The 21,893-nt window shown below is 36.1% G+C and overlaps 4 protein-coding genes across 4 annotated transcripts; all 4 read right to left on the reverse strand.

Moving 5' to 3' along the window:
• Nucleotides 1-497: 497 nt before the first annotated feature.
• Nucleotides 498-3,272, reverse strand: Tsp_04018 (mRNA-decapping enzyme 2). Its single transcript, XM_003374784.1, has 5 exons — nucleotides 3,145-3,272; nucleotides 2,898-3,087; nucleotides 1,456-2,833; nucleotides 1,115-1,272; nucleotides 498-1,022 (listed from the first exon to the last, which is right to left on the reverse strand). The coding sequence occupies exons 1-5, from the start codon at nucleotides 3,270-3,272 to the stop codon at nucleotides 498-500; spliced, it is 2,379 nt and encodes a 792-aa protein (XP_003374832.1).
• A 549-nt stretch (nucleotides 3,273-3,821) lies between these two features.
• Tsp_04019 (conserved hypothetical protein) lies at nucleotides 3,822-11,286 on the reverse strand. The gene is made up of 28 exons (XM_003374785.1): nucleotides 11,110-11,286; nucleotides 10,812-11,022; nucleotides 10,558-10,732; nucleotides 9,984-10,156; nucleotides 9,579-9,860; nucleotides 9,251-9,532; nucleotides 9,017-9,148; nucleotides 8,696-8,800; nucleotides 8,251-8,302; nucleotides 8,076-8,163; nucleotides 7,829-7,959; nucleotides 7,626-7,758; nucleotides 7,251-7,566; nucleotides 6,936-7,162; nucleotides 6,777-6,908; nucleotides 6,607-6,721; nucleotides 6,513-6,524; nucleotides 6,364-6,455; nucleotides 6,175-6,279; nucleotides 5,652-5,683; nucleotides 5,405-5,563; nucleotides 5,273-5,345; nucleotides 5,057-5,206; nucleotides 4,860-4,986; nucleotides 4,610-4,747; nucleotides 4,257-4,550; nucleotides 4,039-4,174; nucleotides 3,822-3,942 (listed from the first exon to the last, which is right to left on the reverse strand). The coding sequence occupies exons 1-28, from the start codon at nucleotides 11,284-11,286 to the stop codon at nucleotides 3,822-3,824; spliced, it is 4,170 nt and encodes a 1,389-aa protein (XP_003374833.1).
• A 1,215-nt stretch (nucleotides 11,287-12,501) lies between these two features.
• Tsp_04020 (putative retinol dehydrogenase 14) lies at nucleotides 12,502-13,391 on the reverse strand. The gene is made up of 2 exons (XM_003374786.1): nucleotides 12,953-13,391; nucleotides 12,502-12,878 (listed from the first exon to the last, which is right to left on the reverse strand). Exons 1-2 carry the CDS (start codon nucleotides 13,389-13,391, stop codon nucleotides 12,502-12,504), a joined length of 816 nt encoding a protein of 271 aa, XP_003374834.1.
• Nucleotides 13,392-14,764: 1,373 nt separating this feature from the next.
• Nucleotides 14,765-19,897, reverse strand: Tsp_04021 (mitogen-activated protein kinase kinase kinase kinase 3). The gene is given in 24 exon segments (XM_003374787.1): nucleotides 14,765-14,864; nucleotides 14,949-15,004; nucleotides 15,067-15,125; nucleotides 15,212-15,304; nucleotides 15,365-15,433; nucleotides 15,493-15,572; nucleotides 15,629-15,726; nucleotides 15,788-16,062; nucleotides 16,147-16,207; nucleotides 16,285-16,650; nucleotides 16,731-16,872; nucleotides 16,939-17,089; nucleotides 17,187-17,394; nucleotides 17,455-17,731; nucleotides 17,757-17,866; nucleotides 17,945-17,977; nucleotides 18,073-18,176; nucleotides 18,244-18,308; nucleotides 18,365-18,455; nucleotides 18,663-18,716; nucleotides 19,388-19,445; nucleotides 19,526-19,619; nucleotides 19,632-19,660; nucleotides 19,778-19,897. 24 exon segments carry the CDS (start codon nucleotides 19,895-19,897, stop codon nucleotides 14,765-14,767), a joined length of 2,793 nt encoding a protein of 930 aa, XP_003374835.1.
• Between the last annotated feature and the right edge of the window lie 1,996 nt (nucleotides 19,898-21,893).

Consider the following 21,893-nt stretch of genomic DNA (forward strand, 5'->3'; position numbering starts at 1 on the left):
TACAAAGGAATAAAATGATCATGCACAGAGAGTTATATGTTATTTTCAACTATATATGTATAAAACAAAAGCAGAACAATAAATAATAGATCATATCTAATATATCATGCATGCGAACGGGAAAGGTGAGAAGTAAAATTAAATTTTACACTACAACTACCACTAAAACTGATAATTATAATTAATTGTACTAATAATTCTTATTGCCAACTGGCGAGAACTATGAAGGCTTGCGAATCAGCTGAGTCGGGTAAAGCAGCACTGAGGAAGAACTAGTATTCATTCGGTCAGATAATCTTCTTTGCAAAGAATCTAAAAAATAATTGTGCTGCGTCATTTCCGACCTTTGTCCTTCACATTGTGGGGATACTGATGAAAAATGCAACTGTTGCTGTTGTTGTTGCTGTTGCTGTTGTTGTTGCTGCTGCTGCTGCTGCTGTTGCTGGATTATTGAATGATGTACAGCCATTGACGGTTGGCGATTTTGAAAGTGGTAATTAAATGGCACTGATGAATGCAAATGGTAATGATGATGATAATGTATCGGTGCCGATGATTGTAGGTATTGATAATACATTGAAAATGAGTGGAAATTTTGCTGCTGAACTGGAGCCTGTTGATATTGCATTGTCAGTGATGGGTAATATAAGGGTTGAAATGGCGACTCCACTCTTTGCTGCTGTATCGATACTAATGATTTTACATTCTGCTGTCGTACAGGTACTAATGTTTGGAAATTTTGTTGCTGCACAGATGGAAATGGATACAGACGTGTGAACGAGTCCTGTATAAGTGACGGTCCCTGCAATGCATGTAACTGATTGTGAGGACAAGGACCATCGACATGATAGACGTTGCAGAAGCCGTCCGACTGGACATTGCACATGTCCAGTCGGAGTTCCATAGTTGTACTTGGTGGCAACCTCTCGCTCAATGCTTGCAGCTTTTCTGACGGAGACGCCGATGATACTGCTGACGCTGCCGTTGTCGTATTTCCGGTTGCGACGGTCAAAGCTGCGGGGCTAGATGATCCAGATGTTTGTCTGTCAGCACCACCACTGCTGTACTCCTGCTGCCGCTGCTGCTGCTGCTGTACTGACAACCTAGCATTGACCACTGTACTGGGAACAAGCCGTGGCACATTTGCATTCGATTTGTCCACGCCCAGACGCTCAGAAACCCGTTGTTGCATCGACGCCAACGTTGCATGACGACATTCCGGGTTTGTGCAGGCACTTGCACTGGGATAGACAACATTCGCACGACTGGTGACTACTATTCGAGGAATTTGGTTGGTAGTTGTTCCAGTTATTTGGTTGGAAGAACTGCTACTGTTGTTGCTGCTGCTGCTGCTGCTGCTGCTGCTGCTGCTACTGCTGCTGCTGAGATTCGATGTCGATATGGAAACTTCAGACAATTTTGATGAAATCAATTGACTAAAGTCCCGCGTGTCACTTTCTCCTGCACTGCACTGATTTCTAGACGAAAATGTACTGTCGTCAAATTTTCCATCAGAGTCCGAGTCTGTCTGCACGGGATACTGATGCTGAAACGGTGCAGAACTGGTGCCGGACATACGCTCAATATCAGGGACAGAAGCGGCAGTGGTTGTTATCGTTGTGGTGGTAACATTAGTTGGGATAGCTTGAACAGAAGTGACAACAAAATAGGACGGATCCAGCATGTCCACTTCTGCTTGAAGTATCGCCCGTTCGTCCGCGGATGTTTCTGGCACGATAATGACATTCAAGTCCAGCAGATACTCGTCGCTTTCTTGTGTGACATTTCCTCGTCTCATGCGATCGCGTTCCATCATCTGCTTGGACGTGCATGGTTCTTTGTCAATTTCGCAGCTTCCCATGCTAGAGGTGGATTCGTTCGTTGGAAAACTGTCAAACTGAAGCCTCTTTCTGGCGGTCGATTTGACCGGCACATGCTCGGCTGTGCTCGACTGAACACCGATCACGCCCAATTGATCAGTGGAAATTTCAACTGCTCTCTCAAGGAGGGATGTCGACTGCATTTCACTGTGCAAAGATTCCGCCGACGATCCGTCGTCAGCGTCCGACGGCATTCCAACTGGTTGCCTGTGTCTCATCCAACGATCAACCACGCGCGCTTTCGATGTATAGACTTCAGTTGGAATTTGGCACGTTGTTCTGATCGGTGAACTTGTCGCCATCGGTGTCAAGCCTGTTGTCATGCGGATATCTTGCAAAATTTCGCTTTCAGTCGGCGGAGTGCCAATCAACGGACCGAACAAATCCCTCGTAGAACCAATCTGCACCTCTCTCGGCTGGTCTTTTTTCATGCCTCTGCGTATGCGTTCGTAATTTGTTACTTCTTCTTCAACTTGACGAAACGACGATGAAATAATCGGATCATCTTCATTACCGAATAGAAAAGATTCTATTCCTTTGGATGATATTTGCTCTTCGTCGGATGCAGTCGTGTAACTTCCCTGCATTACCACGAGAGAGTAGGTTCTGAGAGCTTCCAATCGCGACCGTTCGTTTCGAATGTGCATTTTGATAAAATGGAGAAACGGTGTAACGGTGAAGAAGTGTTTCGGCTGATAGCATGACCTGTAATCTTTCGAATGCTTGGGCAGAGCGTCGATCAGAAACCACTGCAAACGACCGATTTCATTTTTCGTCTGCGGTTGGAATGGAAAATCATGCTCCACGCCGGTGACCAAAAAAAGCCCGCACGTATAGCCGCCAAATTTGCGCTCCAAATACGGCGAATCAGTCATAAGCTTGCCAATATCGTAGCCGGTTTCTTCCAAAACTTCACGCACAGCACACTGCTGCACTGTTTCCCCTTCGTTGATCTGCAAAATGCAAAAACAATTGCAAATGGAAATAAAAAAGAAATGATAACAATAATAAAATTACCTTTCCCTTGGGAAAACCCCAACTTCGCCTGGCAAAGAAACCTTGAACAAGCAAAACTGAATCGAGCTGCGCATTGACCAATATTGCGCCGTATACGGGAACACCACTTTTGTACTGTCGCCATTGGGCCAACACGTCGTCCAAATTTGAAGTATACTGCTGCAGATCAGCAGAATTACTGAAAACTGCCCTGAAAGGATAATGCAAAATATATTCATTGTCAAACGTCAGGCGCTCAGTATCTTACCGAATAAATTCTTTCAAACTACAAGTTGGATAACCATTTCTGGCAGTGAAATGATCGCAGTAGAACCAGTGCGCGAGTTCAATGTGAAAACACGCACGAACGGGATCCGTTCGTTCCTCTTCTGGCATGTTGAACAAAAAACGGCAACACAGTTCGTTGATAATATTGGTTGGAATGGCTGAACGAGGAGGTGCATCGCAGTCGTCAGTGTCACACATCATCTACATACAACGATAATATTCAAATTGGATAGTAATTTAAAAATTTATCAATAATTTTTTTTGAAGAGAAAAAGCAACAATAATAAAATACTGTTAAACGGTACTGAATCGACCGTATGAAAATGGGAACAAAATAATGCAATGACGAAGTAATTAATTTTTTTAATGTTTTCGGAATAAAATCTACTGCAAAGCAGCTTTATTGCGATCACAACGAAATGTCGCTATGCATGGACTGTATATTATAGAACTGAAAGTGCAATTTAAAATTAAAAGGTAAGTATTCGAAACAGCTGGTCAGAGAGTTGACTGCGCTTGCCAAACTGTGAACCGATGTCGGCAATTTTCAATTTACGCCTGTGCATTGGCAATAAATACCTGAAACCAAAGCAGCGGTATTTGTTACAATCACAGTTCAGTTTTGCAATTTAACCAATTTCTACGCAAAAAAAAATATCACCCTTCCTGTTCGAGACGGCGCCGTTGGCTGATGCTGAGTACAGTTTGCCGAACCAACGGCCCAAGCATCGACTGGCCAACTACCAAACCATCGACAACCGGCCCCGGATTACCTAATCTGAACATATAAGCTGAAACTGAGCTATCGTCGTTGTTTTGTTTTTCTTCAAATGCTTTTCATCATCAGAACTTTGATCTCGCTTGGTTTGCTTACTTAGAAAATGGAAATGATATCTTGAGTGAATAGAGTCGATTAGTCAGTTCGGTTATGTAAATTCTGTACACAGTGCTGTTGAAACCCACTGCCGAAGAACCACTTTCACCGGTATCGGTATATTCGAGTAGATCGTCTGAATCATATCAGTCATAGCGCTAGTCGTGGGGCTGACCGACTGACAACCGCGAATGCAATGAAAACAACTGAAAACTCACCAACAGGAATGCTGCCGACGTCTTCGATGCAAGAAAGCCAGAGAATGAGCACTTTGTGGTCTTGAAATGCCGCGCAACGACGCTGGCGCTGCGCGCCCTGAGAGCTTTCGGTTTTCAATGCAGCCCGCTTGATGTTTCTCAGATGCTGCTTGTGAGGCGGATGTGAATGACGCTGGTGAACAGAAAGATCAGTTACCTCTTCTACGTTGGATGAAAGTAAAGATTTGGACCTCGGCGGACGAACCGGCAAGCGCGACTGACCGTCAGCTGCGCAAGTGCTTGTTTCGAAGTTGGCTGCGTTATTTTTACTCTTGCGTAACAATAGAAACTGAAATCCTCGTCTGAACTCTTACCGGTTGCGATTTTGATTGGTCGAGACGATGGAACAATAAATGCAATTTCCACCAATGGCGACGACCAATAAATGACATGACTTAATCCATCAATCAAAATTCTCGACGGATTATCAACCACTTCTGCGGGAGGTTCAGCTGAACAATAGCGCAACAATTAACTACTGATAACATCACATCAGATTACCCAATAATAAGTAAGATAAGCGATCGATAAATGTAATACAACAAGAAAAACAAAGATTTTTACCGGCTTTGTGCAAATAAGCGGATTCCCAATTGCCTGTCCATATGCAATGTTTACGTACTGGCACAGCATTGCCGAGGTCAGACAAAAAGCTGAAAAATGGATTTGACCGACTTCCATCGATTGTTTCCTAAAAAACAAAGCCGCTTGTTTTATTGTGGAAAAGTCAAAGCTATTAGTATGCAGATAAAAAACATTACGGCATTTCTCAGAATTTCAGCAACTTTCGTTTGCCCTTGCTTAACGTAAAAAATGTGAGCCGTAGTTATGTACCGACTTGGTATCCGGTCGAGCGATTTCAACTCGCTGAAAAAGTTCTCTGATTCCGAGTCCAACACTTGAAATTCAGGCTAAAGGCAAATAAATAAATAATAAAATAGCTGTTAAAATATCCAAAATTTCCAAATCACGCTCACTTGATCGTTGTCAAATTGAATCACTCCAAGATCGTAAAGTAATACACGAGCATGATGTTCTCCTTTTCCAGAACTAAGAACAAGAACAGTAATAAACCAAAAATTTATATGCAAAAAAAAAACAAAACAAACATGCGTGCATACTTCTGAAAATAATCATCTGTGCTTGCGTAGTTGGAATCATCAATTTTCTCAGAATGTTCATTTCGAAACTGATTTTCAAAATTCTTCACAGTCGAAAGAATACGATTACGTGTTTCGTTCATGGTCAATTCAGGAATAGAAAAGTCCCTAAAAATTATTTTAATAATCTTTTTCTTTTCATTATTTCAAATTTTGCAACCAAATCACATTTCATCCTCTGTATGAATTTTTCTACGTTGGAGACATTGTACATTCATTGCACAGCAACTGAATCAAAATTTGTTGATTTAAAAATTACATCATTTAAATTGAAAATGTTCACTTGAATAGCAAAATATCTCTCACATCGTAAATATTTTATAATTATGGAACACAAAATCATAATTTGAAACCAAATAAATTATCGGTTGAAAGGAAATTATTTATAAATATCTAATGGGGCTGTCAAAAGTTAGTGAGGTCGTAAAGCAACAACACAGGCGACAAGTTGACCTCACAGTGATCATTTTTGTCTAGACGATTACACAGATAAGATAATTAAAATAATTAACGGATTAACCGAAATAGCTGGATTATCTCACAGCTGGATACGAACTGATTTCAATCTGTTATTTTCCACTGTTTTCATGTTTTCTGTTTGATCAACATGATCATATATGGATATACATATATATTGTATAATACATTGTATAATGTAATACATATATATGTTTAAAATAATTTTCTTTGAATTCTCTTAAAAAAATATTAGCTTACACTTTGCAATTAGGAACATTTTCAGGCATTGAGGGGTTGAACACAGGCACTGGACGACGTAGGGATTCAAGCTTTACACCCATGGGCCTTGGAACTGATTTTGCATTCTGGTTTCATCAAGACAAACAATTTTAAAAATTTCTGTTAAAATAGAAAAAAAATCCATATAACAATAACTGATCATTACTCACATGGTCAGGCGACGTTTCGAGATGAAACCGATGACACGAAGCCATAACACTGGGCGTTCGTAATACTAAAGCAGTTTCGTTCGTATGATCATCTTGAAAAGAAAAAAATAATTTAATAAAAAGCATTTACTTATTACTTCAGTTAATACGTTTTATTACTACTATAATAATAATAATTGTTATTGTTATTATTATGAGAATACTTGCCTGTTAAATAGTGAGGTTCGGTGACGCAAAAAATACAAGAATTATACAAAACGTACAAAAATTTTTCATTTTTTATAATTAATTGATCAGCAATATTTTCGAGGAGAAAATCTTCATCCTCAAACCGTGACACTGTCTCAAATGATTCTCCCTGTAAAAGATATGAATAAAGTGAAAATTATAATAAAAGCAAATCAAAAAATTACCACTCTAGTAAACATGGAATGTAAAAGTTGGTCGGCAGCGTCGTGAACCCTTTGACTAGCTGGTCGCTTTTGAACATTGTCCAAGTTTTCCACCTGAAGTAAAAATGAGATTGCATTTCGCTTCTCTGATATCTGCATATTTATTTTCAATCTTCATACCTCAACCACACAGCCATACAAGCCGAGCTCAACCATATGGCAGACCGCTTGTAGGCAAGCTTCATTATTCAGCAATGTTGGAAAACGAATCAACAAATTTTCCAAAAAGCTGAACGCCGCAACAATTGTCGAATGCAAATCTCGTGAATGCACACGCGACGGCAATGCAAGCTGGGATTCAATCACTCTGCAAACCGTGAAAAGCACCTTCTCAAAGGGTTGCATATCTGCATGACAAAATTATTAAAAAAACAAACAAACTATTAATATTAATATTAATATTAAAATAACAAAACAAAACATCTCGCAGCTTACCATTTGCAAAACAATCATCCGGCAAGTTGAGCAATGTAGACAACGAATCGAATATAGCCAAGCATGCGATGTAATCGGATGATTTTTTCGCCGTCAAAAGTTCGCTCAAGCTGATCAAAGCAGTTCGAAGTTGGCTTATCGATTTCGAATCGCCTTTGGACCACATCACTGTCGAAAAACAATGAACCGTCATCACGTAGATTGTCAACTGTAAATTCTTGGTATCCGTCTCTTTGTCCAACAAAGTCAGCATCACTTTCCACAATTTCGATTCGTCGTCGTTCCATACTGCTTCAGGTTTCTCTTGAACTTTCACCTCTAATTAATTAATTAAAAATTCAAATCAAATATAAATTTCAACAATGAACATTCCACTGCATCACTGCTTGTTGTTGTTGTTGTTGTACTGGCGATGCTTGTGATGTGAAATGGAAACGTGACCACGCTAGACAGCAGACATAAGCAAGACAACAACAAACAGTCTTGTGTTACTGGAAGTGACAATCCTCTAAAAATGCAAATTTTCAAAACATCAAAAAATTCATAATTTTCGTCAGATCATCATAATTTATAATAACTGAGATTCTTCAGTGATCAGCCAATGTACAGCGGCAATTAGTTGTATACAAAGGCGTTCAAATCCTGGCAAATTTAATCGAAACACGTTAACCGAGTGCACAAGCAACGAAGAAACCAGCAACGGATCTTTCTAACAACAAAAACAAAAAAAAATCCCATTATTTTTCATCTCAACAATTGAAACTGGGCAAAGCGTATGTATGTTTTTACCGATATAGCACAGAGAAGGCATCAAAATAAACATACCTCTTCGAGTACTTTTCTAATAACGCTGTAAAAGCAGGCCAAATGATCAGACGATATTTTCTCTAGACTACGCTTCAAGCAAATTATCCTACGGTTGCATAAAACAGAATAAGTATATTATTGAAAATGCAATTAAACATTCAAATTTTACACAACAACTGAAAACACTGCTCACTTGCACAAAACAGACAATGCGACCGCTTTTCCTGCCCGAAAATCGTATTCCTCTGAAAAAGTATTTAATATAAATTTTTACTTGTTCACTTTTTCATTTAACAGCATCTTTCAAAAATTCAAAGTATTGAATACATTCGATTCATCCATGCATCACAGTAAAATAGAATACTTTGTCAAAGATCTTTGCTACTTGAATTCACATACAATCTTGCATTATTTCAAATTAAATATTAACTTTTTTACTTTATTTGATAATTCTCGGTTAATTTAAAACATGTTCACAAATCACCTCTTCAAAAAATTATTCATCACTTCAAAGAGTACAGTTCATTTCCTTTACAGTACTTGAAAATTGTTTTTGCAATAACTGTAAAGTTATAGTACAAGTAAAACAGATAAAATTCAATTCTTTCATCATTCGTACAATTATGATAAGCATTTACTCTTCTTGTTTTTCAACTCCCAATCTTGCTCTTTTGACAATCTGTTCAACTTTGACTTTTGACAATCAAGCTTCACTTTCCCACCAACCCGACTGATACCAAAACCTACAGCATGTTTCAAAGTCGTAAGGAAGATGAATATGTTTTTATCATGTTTTTTCTAAATACTGGTGAATATAAATCCAAATCTAGTCAGATGAATATGATGCAATATACAGTACCCCTCGAAAACATTACAGTAAGAAACAGTAAAATTTACCTTAAAAATAAATAATAACAAATAAAAGAATAACTAATTGAAAATTAACCACTGAAACTAACCACTGATCGTCATTCCTTCTGTACGAAGTACAGCGGCTTCAAATAACCAGGCTCCAACTAAATCCAACAAACTGTCTACAGTAGGTCTGTTTGCCGGTACTTCAATATTGAACAGCGGTTTCGTTTGAATTTCTGAAAAAAAAAGACATTTAAAAAGATAAATTTTTTGAAAAATAAAATTCATTTTTTTATTTTTAAAATTTAATGTAACATGTAACGAAGTGAAATTCAAACCTTTCAAAAATTGATGAGAAACGTTGATCCCAGATGAAGGACGAGAATATTCGTTGCTTGTCGGCAATGGCAGTGATCTCGAAGCTTTCGCTTCTTTTCCTCGAGAAGCTGATCTGATGGCTGCTTTCAAAAATGACGATGACTGGCTAATTGTGGACTGTGTCTGCACAGTTGCCGTTGTTGTCGTTGTCGAGCTGTTTGAAAGTTGCTGAGTTGTGCTGTTTGAAAATTCTTTCGCCACAGAAAACTGCTGATTCAACAAGCAGCAGTTAATTTCAACACCTGAAAGCAGAAATACAAAAAGAGCAATTAATCTGACAATTATTACCCAAAAATCCAGATACAATAAATTCCATGGTGGCCATGACAAGAAAAAAGCAATATGCCGGTTGAGCTACGGCAAATGTACAAGTTTCACTGGAATCAGTGGACAAGCTGTCGGTAAGCGAAGCCTCGCTGTGACCACTGGTGAGTTGGGAATTTTCAGAAATTTGAGAAGAATCGAAGAAAAGTCCCAAATTGCCAAACAAAGTGAGCATGCGATACCAGGTTTGCGACAAAATGGACGGTGATAATTCACACGAAGGCACCATGGCAATATCATTAGAATCTGATAAAAAAGTAGAAAAAATACAAAATTCATATGGAAGTAGAAGAAAGAAAACAATTCACCAAAACGCATTTTGCAATAATCGGAGCCGTAGAGTTGATTAATAATTCGACTGCTTAAAACTGCACAAAATCTCGCCCACGTGTCGACTACAGGCACGCGAAAGCGATATCGAATGCACAAATTGCTGAAAGATTTCCAAAAGCAAGGCGATGGAAAGTTGTCTTTGCAGCAATAAATCCAGGCAAAAAATAGCACTTGCATGGCCAATGTGCACAGAGCACCAATTTCTTCGTCTAAAAATTTAAAAACTGTAAACCGTATTCAATTCAAAAAATTAACTAACAATAACATAAGAAAGAATATAACAAGTATGAAAGAATTTTAATTATTCTTTTACGATTGAATTATTTATTCAACTAAACTTGACATTAAAATGTACAAACAACAAAGACTGAACAGACTTTTAAAGAAAAGCAAGTATGTATAACTGAATTTTTCCTCAATTCACATCATTGTTAAAATATTATATAAATTATAGGTGATTTAATTTTAAATATAAAAACAAAATTTGTTCAAATTTTCAAAGAACAACTCAATTCAATCTATCAAGCTGCAACCAATTTCAAATAAAAATACAATAGCGTCAAAAATTAGCGCTGGGCATTTTACAAATACAGATTAATTTAATAAATACCTACCAATTTCGAATGGAAATGCCAACAACGACTGACAAACATTGAGGAGAAATTTCAAAATTTCCGGGAACATCTCCGCCTGTAGATCATCGCGAAGCAGCGGCACGATGTGCCTGATTTGTATCAATGTTCGCTCACATTCTCGTACTCTTCTTATTGCCGATTCCGGCGAATCTGCATTGCAAAATCCATACCATCAATACAGAAACGATTTATTCAAAAAAAGAAATTTCAAGAAAGAAAACTTGCTCACTGCTGCCGTGAATCCACTGAAATGAAAAAAGTCTATGCAAATAGGTGAGAATTTCAGTTCCATAAAAAATTGGTCGATCTTTCAAAGGATTTGGCAGTCCGGGTTGGGGAGTTTTGGAAACACACGTTAGCCAGTCGCAACACAAATGCACACCTTTGCTAATAATTGCATAATTTGAATTCAACGAAAGCGACAACGCGTAGTTGATAACCTGAAGTTCAAATTTGCATTTCAATTGTATCAGACCAAAACAATTCCAGTGGAATTAGTATAAAACAACGAAAAAATAACGACAAACCTCCAAGCACCATTTCAATTCAGTGTCAGTTAAAATTGCAGCAGCATGGGTGACAGATTGATGCACCAACTCTTCAACGACGGCATTAGTCACCACCAATCCAGTGGCACTGCTGAATCGTTGAAGAACGCTTCGTGCAGTTAATTTTTGTTCCACTTCATTCCAATTTCGATACATTTAATTTACTAAATTTCTTCTTCGATAAACCTTCAAAGTACAACAAATTCAATACATTTAACAATATGCAAAACGAGATCGCAAATGCAAAATGGCAAATTTTCACACAATATTTGAAACATATTTTGACTACTTTAACTTATTCAAAAACAAATGCTATGCAGACATTCGAACAGTAGCAGAGAGAGAGACAGTCATTCCAATTGAAAGACAAGCCTTACAAACTGGAATGGGAAAAGTTTGATTATGAACAAAAAGTTGAAAAAGAATGAACTGAAAAAAGAAAAAAAACACGAAATGAAATAAAATATCAAGCAATTTTCCACTGTTACGATCGATACAAAAAATTGTTACAACGACAGAAACTTCTCGTTGATTTTTCAAATGATGTGTCAAGTTAAACAAATTCACTGAATCACCAGTCGCATTAAACAAACACCTAGAGATATCGACGTTCTCACTGGGCAATGGGAAACTGAAAAATAATGCGTAATTTCAAAAGTATGAACGAAAATGCAAAACTAGTTTCACTTCAACGACACCCACAACAGAACGTCAAACTTTGTTTAATAATTTTTTTAATAATTGCTTAAAATTTGAATTACACACAAATTCTTCACATACGTTGGCATCGGACAGAGTTAAAAGCAGGACAAATTTCTCAACCAAATTACGAATAATAAAATTAATAATACCTTACTGTAAAAATCAGCGATTTTCAAGTAAATTAAACTTTGATCTTAAAAAATGACCAACACTCCACTGATTATTAAATATTATACGCTATAAAAGACTTTGAAAACCAAAAAAACAGTTAATAAAATTTACTTTCACTTTTTTTTGAAATACACTTCACACTATAATTTCTTGAAACATAATTTATTATCAAACGTGAGCACAATTTGATTGATAGAACAACACTTTCAGTCTAGCTTGCTGACGGCATAATTTCTATTGGATAAAAATAAATTCACTGAATAAGTATTTTAAATAAAAATTTAACGATCATTCATTCGTGCAAAATAGGTAAACAATTCAAAATTCGAAAATGAATTTATAAATTTCATTAAACAAAACAATAATTTATAAAAACTAACCATTTTATATAACAAAATCAACAGATAATATTACAGTGAATTTAAATAATAACTAACTAAAATGAAATCAAAGCATAATTTTGCATAAAGTATTTACAGAAAGACAGCAGTGGAAATTTCAATTGGACTCTTTTGGAGTGTAAGTCCATTTTCGGTCAAAATTTTGCTTGAAACCGCATTTCAGCATGCAATAAGCAACAAGCTCGTCCTGCAAGTCGTAATTTACTACCGCGTCGCTGAGTCCTTTGACCTGCATGTCGGAAAAATAGCAGCCGGTGATACCTTCAATATCTGACGACAGCATGCAGTAGAGAGGTGTTTGAATTGCATCTTCCTCAGTTTTCGAGATGTACCAAAGCAAAGGATACAGAATATATTTCACTGGAAGTGCACTTATAAGCGGTAAATGGTGCAACATTTGGTCGAACGTCACCCCCGGATTGCAGACGTTCAACGTGACAGTATTTTCATTTCGCAAAGACCGTGCACGTCCAACTGCATACAAAACCTATCGATAATTTTTAACAATTACAACAAAACAAAACAAAACAGTAAACACCAACTGAAACCCACTTGTGCAAATCTGCTTTCAGCATGAGTATTTAATGGTTGGTAATTTGCTTCACTATCAATGTTAATTTTTTTCAAATTGAACCGTTTCACCAATCGATTCACTCTGGAACTGACCAAAAGCACCCTAGCAGATGTTGACTTTTCCAACAAAGGCATCAAACGTTCTGTCAACAACACTTGTACAAGAACGTTTGCCTGCCAAGTATATTCATTATTATCTTCTGTCAACAAAAACGTCGGCCAATTGACAACCGAATCGTTGTGCACTATACCATCAATCACATTTTCATGTTGCATGATTTTGTCGATAAATTCGTTGCAAATTCTCATACTGCTTGCATCCCACTGCAAGGGAACCATCTTATTCTTATGAAATCCTTCTTCGACAAAACTCTCGACGATCCATTTTCCATCTTCTATCGTCTTGCAGCCCATGTACACTTTTGCCCCTCAAATTTTTGAATAATGAATGCAAAAAAAAATACCATGATAAATTCTAGCAATAACATACCACGTGAAAGTAGCGCTTTCACAAGGAGCCGACCGGTCGGTTCAGTAACGCCAGTGACAACGTATACTTTACCTGCGCAGCTTTTATCTTCTACAAAACGGGGGCCTCGGAAAAAATATCTTCTGAACAAAACATAATTATTAATGACAAAAAGAACAAAACATCATTATCATCTTACCGCACGCAGTAGAGGAGAATAACTAGGAACAGAAAAGCGAACAAAACTTCACGATTTGCCAACAAACGAAAAAGAAAGAACATATTTGAAAATCTCGAACTCGAATTTCACGAAAACAAATATTTCACAAAAGATTTAGAAACCTTCGAACAACCACAGCACTACTGATTCGTTGAATGGGAAATGGAGTAAAATGCTTCGTCATTGTAAACCGCTCAACGGATTGTTTAAAATTTGCGAAGTATTACACTTCAAAATTTTCTCTTTAAACTTACCACTTTAAACCGATCAATATTCTGCTTTGAAGACAATTTATTGCTAATTTCCATTACAATTATGATAAAACATTTCTTTACATTTCCATCATGCTTGCTTCTATGAAACAGTTGAAAAACAAAGTGTAAAACAAGGCGCAGTTGTATGCACAAAAAATTTAGATAACACTGTAAACGAGATACAAAAATTCGACATGTTGATTGGAGCAATCAAAACAGAGAAAAAAAAGCAATAGGCGAGACAAAAAAATTAAATAATAGTCTCCCTGCCTTGACAATGAAGACACTGAAACTGTACATTCACTAATAACAGCTTTTCATGGAAACGTTTCGTCAATAGCAGAAATGAATAAAATTTTCACTAATCAGCATAAATAATCAAAAAATCAATTCTGCTGACTACAAATAAAACAAAACGAGTAGCGACAGGAAAAGCCAGTACAGATGAATGAATGAAGGCAATGAACATTCCTTCAAAAGAGAAAGAATAAATCGTTCTCCATGGATCGATTGAAAATATATAATAAACAAACAAGCAAGCTAACAACAAACAAACAAACAAAAGTAGCAGTGACAGTTTGTACTTAAAAAAGGCAAAAATAAATACAGTTGGAAGTAAACTGTAAAAGAGGGAAGCTCTTCAAAGTGAACCAACAAACAGAAAAGATTTGTTTCCACTGCAACAAAATACCGGCAGTTGGAATTGGAGCAACCAAGGCATAGGAAGACGAAAAATTATTAAGAATAAATATTCCATCTAAAAAAGAAAGCACCCCTTCTTTGTAGAGCGTTTAAAAATGGAAAATGTCCTTTTTATTTTAGCTTTCTTCTGCTTTCCGTTTTCTCACATACTTTCGTGACCACTCAAAATGTACAAATTCACCGCATTCTGATTATCTGACTGAGTTGAATCTACTTGGCGATGAGATTCCAGCACAATCAATCTGTCAAAAAGAAGATTAAACTCTCAAAAATAACTAAACTACAGTACAGTACAGTATCGTATACAGTACGCTATAAAATCTCACCTATCCGAACCAATGACTCTGTACTCTTGAGACTTGTCTTCAATATCTTGAGTAATCTAAAAAACAAAAAAAAACAAAACATAGTTCTCTTTTTTTAATGAATGATAAAAAAAGAAACCTTGCTGTCAATGAAGCTGCGACCCTGCATGCCATATTTGTGAAAAGCTAGCACACTATCTGATAAACATACTAAGAAAATAGTAAACGATCTTAATTGCAAGTAAAATGCATTAAACAACTGCTTTATATATGTATATTATTACCGATGCGTTCAATTTTGAATGGAAATTCAAATTCTGCAGGTGCGTATCGACTCGACTTCAATTTCCCCTTGAAATTCACGAGTTTAACTTTATCTAAAAAGCGAAGAAAAAAACAACAACATGACTTTTTATTAAAAGAATATTAATTTTTACCTCCATGCGCAACCAGTACGACGTCTTTTTGCAATTGCTGAACTGCACTGACATCAAGCAATGGTAAATCTGTTCAAAGATAAAACATTACAAATGAAAACCAATATTATGATCCACAAAAAGCATACTTAAAAGATGGGGTTTGGAAAATGAAGTTTCTGTAATGTTCAAATCGATATAATCAAAAACAACATGTTTTCCGCTTGGTCTATAAAAAAATCTTCAAAGAAAAATAGAAAAAAATTTTCAATTTTTCATCCCTACTCTGCTCGAACACCGCAACATACTACCGGATATTGATGCTCAACAGGAATAAACATTTCAAATACTGGGATCAGAGAAGGCATCGTACATTCAACAAGCTGAAATTTTAAACAAATAAACGCAGTGCATAAGAATGAGAATAAATTATTATTAATTTACCTTAATTCGAAGAAATTTTTGCAACGGTTCATACCATTGCATCAACAGGATACCAGTGGAAATAGCTACGGCCAGAAAGCGATGACCGTGGAATGGATTCAACGCGACACAACATCTTGTGCAGCCTTTGGTATTCGCTACACGACATGAGATCGCCAATCGCCGGGGCAAAATCTTTGCCGGCAATCTGTCCAACGGTAAACTGGACAATCGATTGGTCAAATTCGCACTGTGCAAACTTATCAAACTATGTCTATACAAGTGTGTAGTTCTTCCTTGAAAAACAAAGAGAAAAAAAACCATATATTACATACATAAATCTTCGTAAATAATAATACGAAATATCCATTGTTGTCTACCTTGAATTGCCATCAACGTGTCCTTGTAAACGTACATCCAAGAACAAGGTCGGAAACAGATCTACAAACATGAGCACGTAATTTTGAAGTGAATAAAAAAATGAAACTGTCTCACAGTTGAATGAAAAAAATATTTACTCGTCTCAATGTAGCTTCGTGCAGTTTGTTCAAATTCAACGAATAAATTCCTTCACTTGCACCGATCAAGATGTGCTGCTCTTTGGTCTCGGAATGGATCCAACTAGCGGAACATTGGATATTGAGAGGACATTGATTGAAAATTTTCGAAAAACAAGCACCCATCACAACCTTTGGCGTTGGTGGCAAGCCAAATGCCGACTGACGCACATTAGCTCGACTACGGTGTTCTTTGGAACGACGTCGGTCCGGTGGAACTGGAGGCAAGTAAGATTCGGAATCACTTCCACTAGAACTATAACAACCTTGCAATTGTACTGTTTCCTCATCGCCCAACAGTAAACGATTCAACGTATGGCCTAAAAGCTAAATCAGACAATCAAAACAAAACAAAACAAAAATTATAATATGCAATTAATTAATCCATGCTTCATTTTTTAATTTACCAAATCTGGAGGTGTTCCACTGCCGTTCACTTGCAACGTTTGCCCTTCATCGTATCGTGCATTTGTCAAAGTAGCATCACTAGTTGTCGGTTGTTTCTGCTGCTCGTCGATCTGTGCTTTCTTGTTCCGGTCTCGCCCGACGCTTCAGAAAAAAAAATTTGTTTTTTTTACATTACAATAAAATATATTTTCCCTAGATAAAACTTACTGACGAGCAGCATTGGCTTGTCGATCGTCACTTGAGCATCGGTCCACGATGCCCCAGCGCCGCAAAATATCGCTGATGCTTTCAGTTTCCTGAACTGAAAACGGTGAATCAATCACCGGAACCGGCTTGCAATTATTCTGCGTCGACACACCTGCAAATTAAAATTTCATATTACAAAAATAAAAAATCAAATATACGTTTCGTTTCTGTTTATGAAGTTTACAATATTAAAATTATGATAATCATACTTGGACGAATTCGATTCACAGCTTCAGGCTGTACAGAACTGGACCGTTTGGAGTGAATTTCCTTCGGTGCTCGACTTGGTCCTGGTTCGTCGTCTTCCAATTCATAATTCTGCACCTCTGCTGTGGATGTTTGACCAGAATTGTTCACTCGATCAAGCAAATCCCTGGTCAGCCGATTTGTCAATTTTCCTTGCAAGAACGGCGAATACTACAACAATCAATACACAAAATATTCAAATACAACTTTACCTCATAAACTAAAATATACTGTGAGTAATTTTTCCGGTGTTGGGCGTTTTTTGGGATTTTTTGTCAACGACTGCTTGACAAATTCGTGAAAAGCCGGCGACCAACGGATCTTGTCACGCAGTGAAGGTGGCTTGTAGTTCGGCTTGGACATCAAAACCAAAACACGCATTGGATGCAGATCGAACAGTGGCGGTTGCAATTCTGCCAACTCGATTGCTGTGATTCCAACTGCCCAAACATCGCACAACTGATTGTATCCACCTTTGCGCTCAACGGCTGCAACTTCTGGAGCCATCCTGAATAAAAATTAAAATCATAAACATGCGAGCAATAATTATCTTTTTGAAAAATTCATCACCAATATGGGGTGCCGATAAATGATCGCCGCTTGCTAATTGTGGCAGTAATCTGGGCTGCAACGCCAAAATCCGCTTCAAAAATATAAAAATACAAATTACATCCTCATTCATTTATTCAGCATAAAAAAAATTATACTCACCTAATTTAACATCTCCATTTTCAGTGAGCAAAATGTTGGCACCCTAATAAATTGAGTTAATTCAATTCAATTCAATTCAGTTGAACTAATTCGATTCAAATAAATATAATTATAAACAATATAAAGATTGAAACAAACCTTTATATCTCTGTGTATTTTCCCCATACCGTGCAGATATTGTAAGCCTTTCAAAGTTTCACGACAAACGAACGCAATTTGAAGCTCTTGCAAAGGACCCGTCACTGAAATGAAAAATTATACTTCAGACAACAATCACTTAGAAGGATAAGGGCAAAAAAATTTCCCCACTGTGATAAATATCTTGAAGTGAACCGCCGCTACAATATTCCATCACTATCCAAAGTTTATCTCTTCTAAAATTGAAAAAAAATTAATTTTTTTAAATTAATGAAATCAAATTACAACTGACCGAAGATAGCTGTTATAATAAGCAATAATATTAGGATTTTTGCATTCTTTCATCATAACAATTTCCTGTTGAATGACAGAAAAATCATCGCCTAAAAAGAATCAATCAATTTAGTGGAAAAGATCAAAAACATCGGCAACAACGAATGATGGATGAATGTGATGAAGAGAAGCGCACATTTGCACAAGGGGATTTGAGCAATTGAAGAATATATAAATATAATTCACTGGACAAGTAATGACACTTTTATTTGATTTAAAAGTTTGCCGATGAATTGTTATTCTGAAATTTGAAAAACCCACTCGTCGTTGCCATTCAAAAGCTTGACAATATGGCAAACAAAGAAGCCCAGCTTGACCAACAAAATTACACCATTTTTAAGAATCAATCAAACAGCACTGGATAATGCAAAAATTCTGGATTAAAACGGACAACTGTTATGTAAAAAAGTTCTCCATTCTTCAACTCATATCACACACAGTGGACACTAATCGTCTATCGATTGTTGGCCAATAAGTTTCAACAACAACAATAATAATAATAAATATATATTGATAAAATAATTTTAATATTGACGAACAATTTAAATAATTTCCACATGATTTTACTATTAAAAGAACTCAAGAGAAAAAAATTTACAAAATAAACCGTATACCGAAATTATATGATAATGTTTAGTATTTAAGTTATGTCCTTTTTTCGTTATTTAAATAAGCTTATGATTAATAATTTAAAACGAAACTCTGAAAACAGCTGACGACATGACCAGCTGCTACGTCAGACTAAGCCGTTCGTCAGAAGTATCAATAAATAACTCATCAATTCAAATAACACATCTATACTACTCCAATGCATTAGCTAATATATTAATTTCAATTCTCGAAATATTGAAATAATAATAATAATAACAACAACAGTACAATAAAATTTGTACTGAAGATTTTAAATTTAATCAAATAAATGATCATAATAAAAAAATAATTTCTTCAAATGTATTCCAAATTGGATATGAAAAATTCTTACCTGGTTCTAATTTGATCACCTTGACGGCGGCAAATTCTCCGGATACAATATGCCTTGCCTAAAAATTTTTATTAAAATCGAACATTATCAATTCAGTATTACAGCAATTTGACAGTTTTTTGAAAAATAATTAATTACCTTGTACACAGCTCCGTACGTGCCACTGCCAACCCGTTGCAATAGTTCATAATCATCGCTCGGATTGCGACGGTTAAAATCCATCACGCACCGCCTATATACTCACCGGCACAAATACAAAGTTCCTATTAATAACTAAAAATAAAATAAAAAAATAGAGAAAATATTAAGTAAAATTTTTGAAATAAATTCTTCAAATTCTCCAAGTAAAATGAGAAAAATTTCATTGGAAAATGTTAAATGAAGCAAAACTGCTTCGTACTGATCATGCAATGCTAATAATTTTCCCTTTTCCCTTCTCATCCGTGGAACATACGCAAGCTGTTCAACTGAATTGAAATGAAAATTGCTGAAACTGGCATGACAATTCATTCAGTTGTGCCAAACCAAAGCACGTCAAAGTGCTTCTTCACATGTTGGCCGAAACAGAAAGGCAACATCAGATACTAATTATCGATCAGAGAAAAGCATTGGAAAGTGATCGGCAGGAAAACAGCCAGCCAACCAGGCAGCTAGCCAGCTAACCTCCCCCCTCCCTCCACTACCACCACCACCACCACAAAAATCCCTTTCACCAGGGATACAATTAAACGATGAAATAATTTTCCAAGTTCATTTTCAACGATTTCAGTGGGCAATGTTGATTTTAAAATTGAACAAAAAAAACTGTAACTATCAAATATTATCATCATGAGCATAAGCTGAAAACGAGAAGAAAAATATATCACGCAAAATGCAGTCAATAAAAAATGAAAAGCAGTTAAATTTTGTTTTTTGAAATTAACTAAAATAACAATGAACAGAGAGAAATGTGTGATTTGAAAAAGCACTTCTATTTCCGTGATTAGGAAAACGACGCAAAATGGCAAGGAAGAAGGAAGTTAATTCTTTCTTCAAACTAGAACGTTTGCTTTCATTCTCCATTTCAGTTGCTGTTTTTTTACATTACTATTATTCAATGCCGCTTAAAAAATGATGAAAAATCTTTACTTGTTCCACAGATTGATCGCGTTAATAAAAATAAATTATGCTGTTGTCTTTTAGGGTGATGCATGATAATCAATAGAAGTCAAAGGTGAACTGCCGAGAAATAAGCGTGTGAAGCAGTGCTTTGGCGCTTTACGCGTTGAAAAACTATTGCAGCACAAAAAGATTCATCAGACTTTGTTAAATATCCGCCAGCCAACGTCAATTCTTGAAACCCTATCAGAAATGCAACATCCTAATAAATCTATCAAGTGAACAACGTCTCTTGAGGCATGCGTTGCACAAATGTCGACCACTGCTCAAAAAGCAATTAGCAAACGCAGATGATCTACATTTCCCGCTTAACTTACATAATTCTATGAACACGTAAACAAATCATCTATTGTAATTATGCATGAAAAAAAACTTTAAAATGTGTGATAAATTGATAAAAGAATGTAGAAAAATTTAACTATTTAGCTTAGTTTCAAAATTGCTAAAAATGCGTCAAGAACTAGATACTGCGTTTTGCATACAACGGTTATTAACAAGTATTAGCTTTGAATAAATTAATATTTTAATATCAGCTGAAATAAATTTTAAATTTAAAAATAAACAAACATATTTTGAATTTGAACCTGAACGCTATTTACTATAACCATTTACTACTAGTTTACTGAAACTAAGTTTTATCAGAATTTAATAACCTATAAATTCCTTTATTAACCTGTAAAAACACTGTTTTATTAACCGTAAAAGTAAACATTCGCCACAATTCATCATAAAATAAAACAGCTGACTGTTATTTAATGTAACAAACTAAAGTGTATAAACATTGTTATGATCATTGCTTACAAGGTCAAACGCTGCCCGTAAACAACATGCAAACGGTTGATCATATTATTCTGCAAAAAAAAACGACACGTATTCGTGAAAAATCACAAATAAAAAACACTTGATAAGATTTGAAAATAAAATCTCATCGTCAGGTGACAAAGGCAATTTAAGCTATCAGTTTCAAGTGTATCAAAAAATTATCGAAAACGTAAACCAAATTCAATGTACAGCTATCAAATTGAAAAAAAAGAATCAAACGTGTGTCGTATAAACACTGCCATTATATGAGTCATCGTCAGTGAACGCATTTAAAAATGCCAAGAGTGCGCTGAATCAATAAAACAATCAACAAACCATTTGTGGGTCTGACAAGACATCTATCATCATGCAGTAGTGCGGCTGTTACAAATATAACTCAAAAAGACATTAAACATCCAGTTAAAAAAGGCGCAGCGATTTAAGAAATGCAAGTTAAACGCAGCTGAACATTTTGGAACATTCAAGAACATGTTTGCATATCTTTTATTCTGATTCTACTATTCATATATATATATATTTAAACAGT

Source organism: Trichinella spiralis (genome assembly GCF_000181795.1).
Source record: "Trichinella spiralis strain ISS 195 chromosome Unknown Scfld5, whole genome shotgun sequence".
Classification (NCBI taxonomy): domain Eukaryota; kingdom Metazoa; phylum Nematoda; class Enoplea; order Trichinellida; family Trichinellidae; genus Trichinella; species Trichinella spiralis.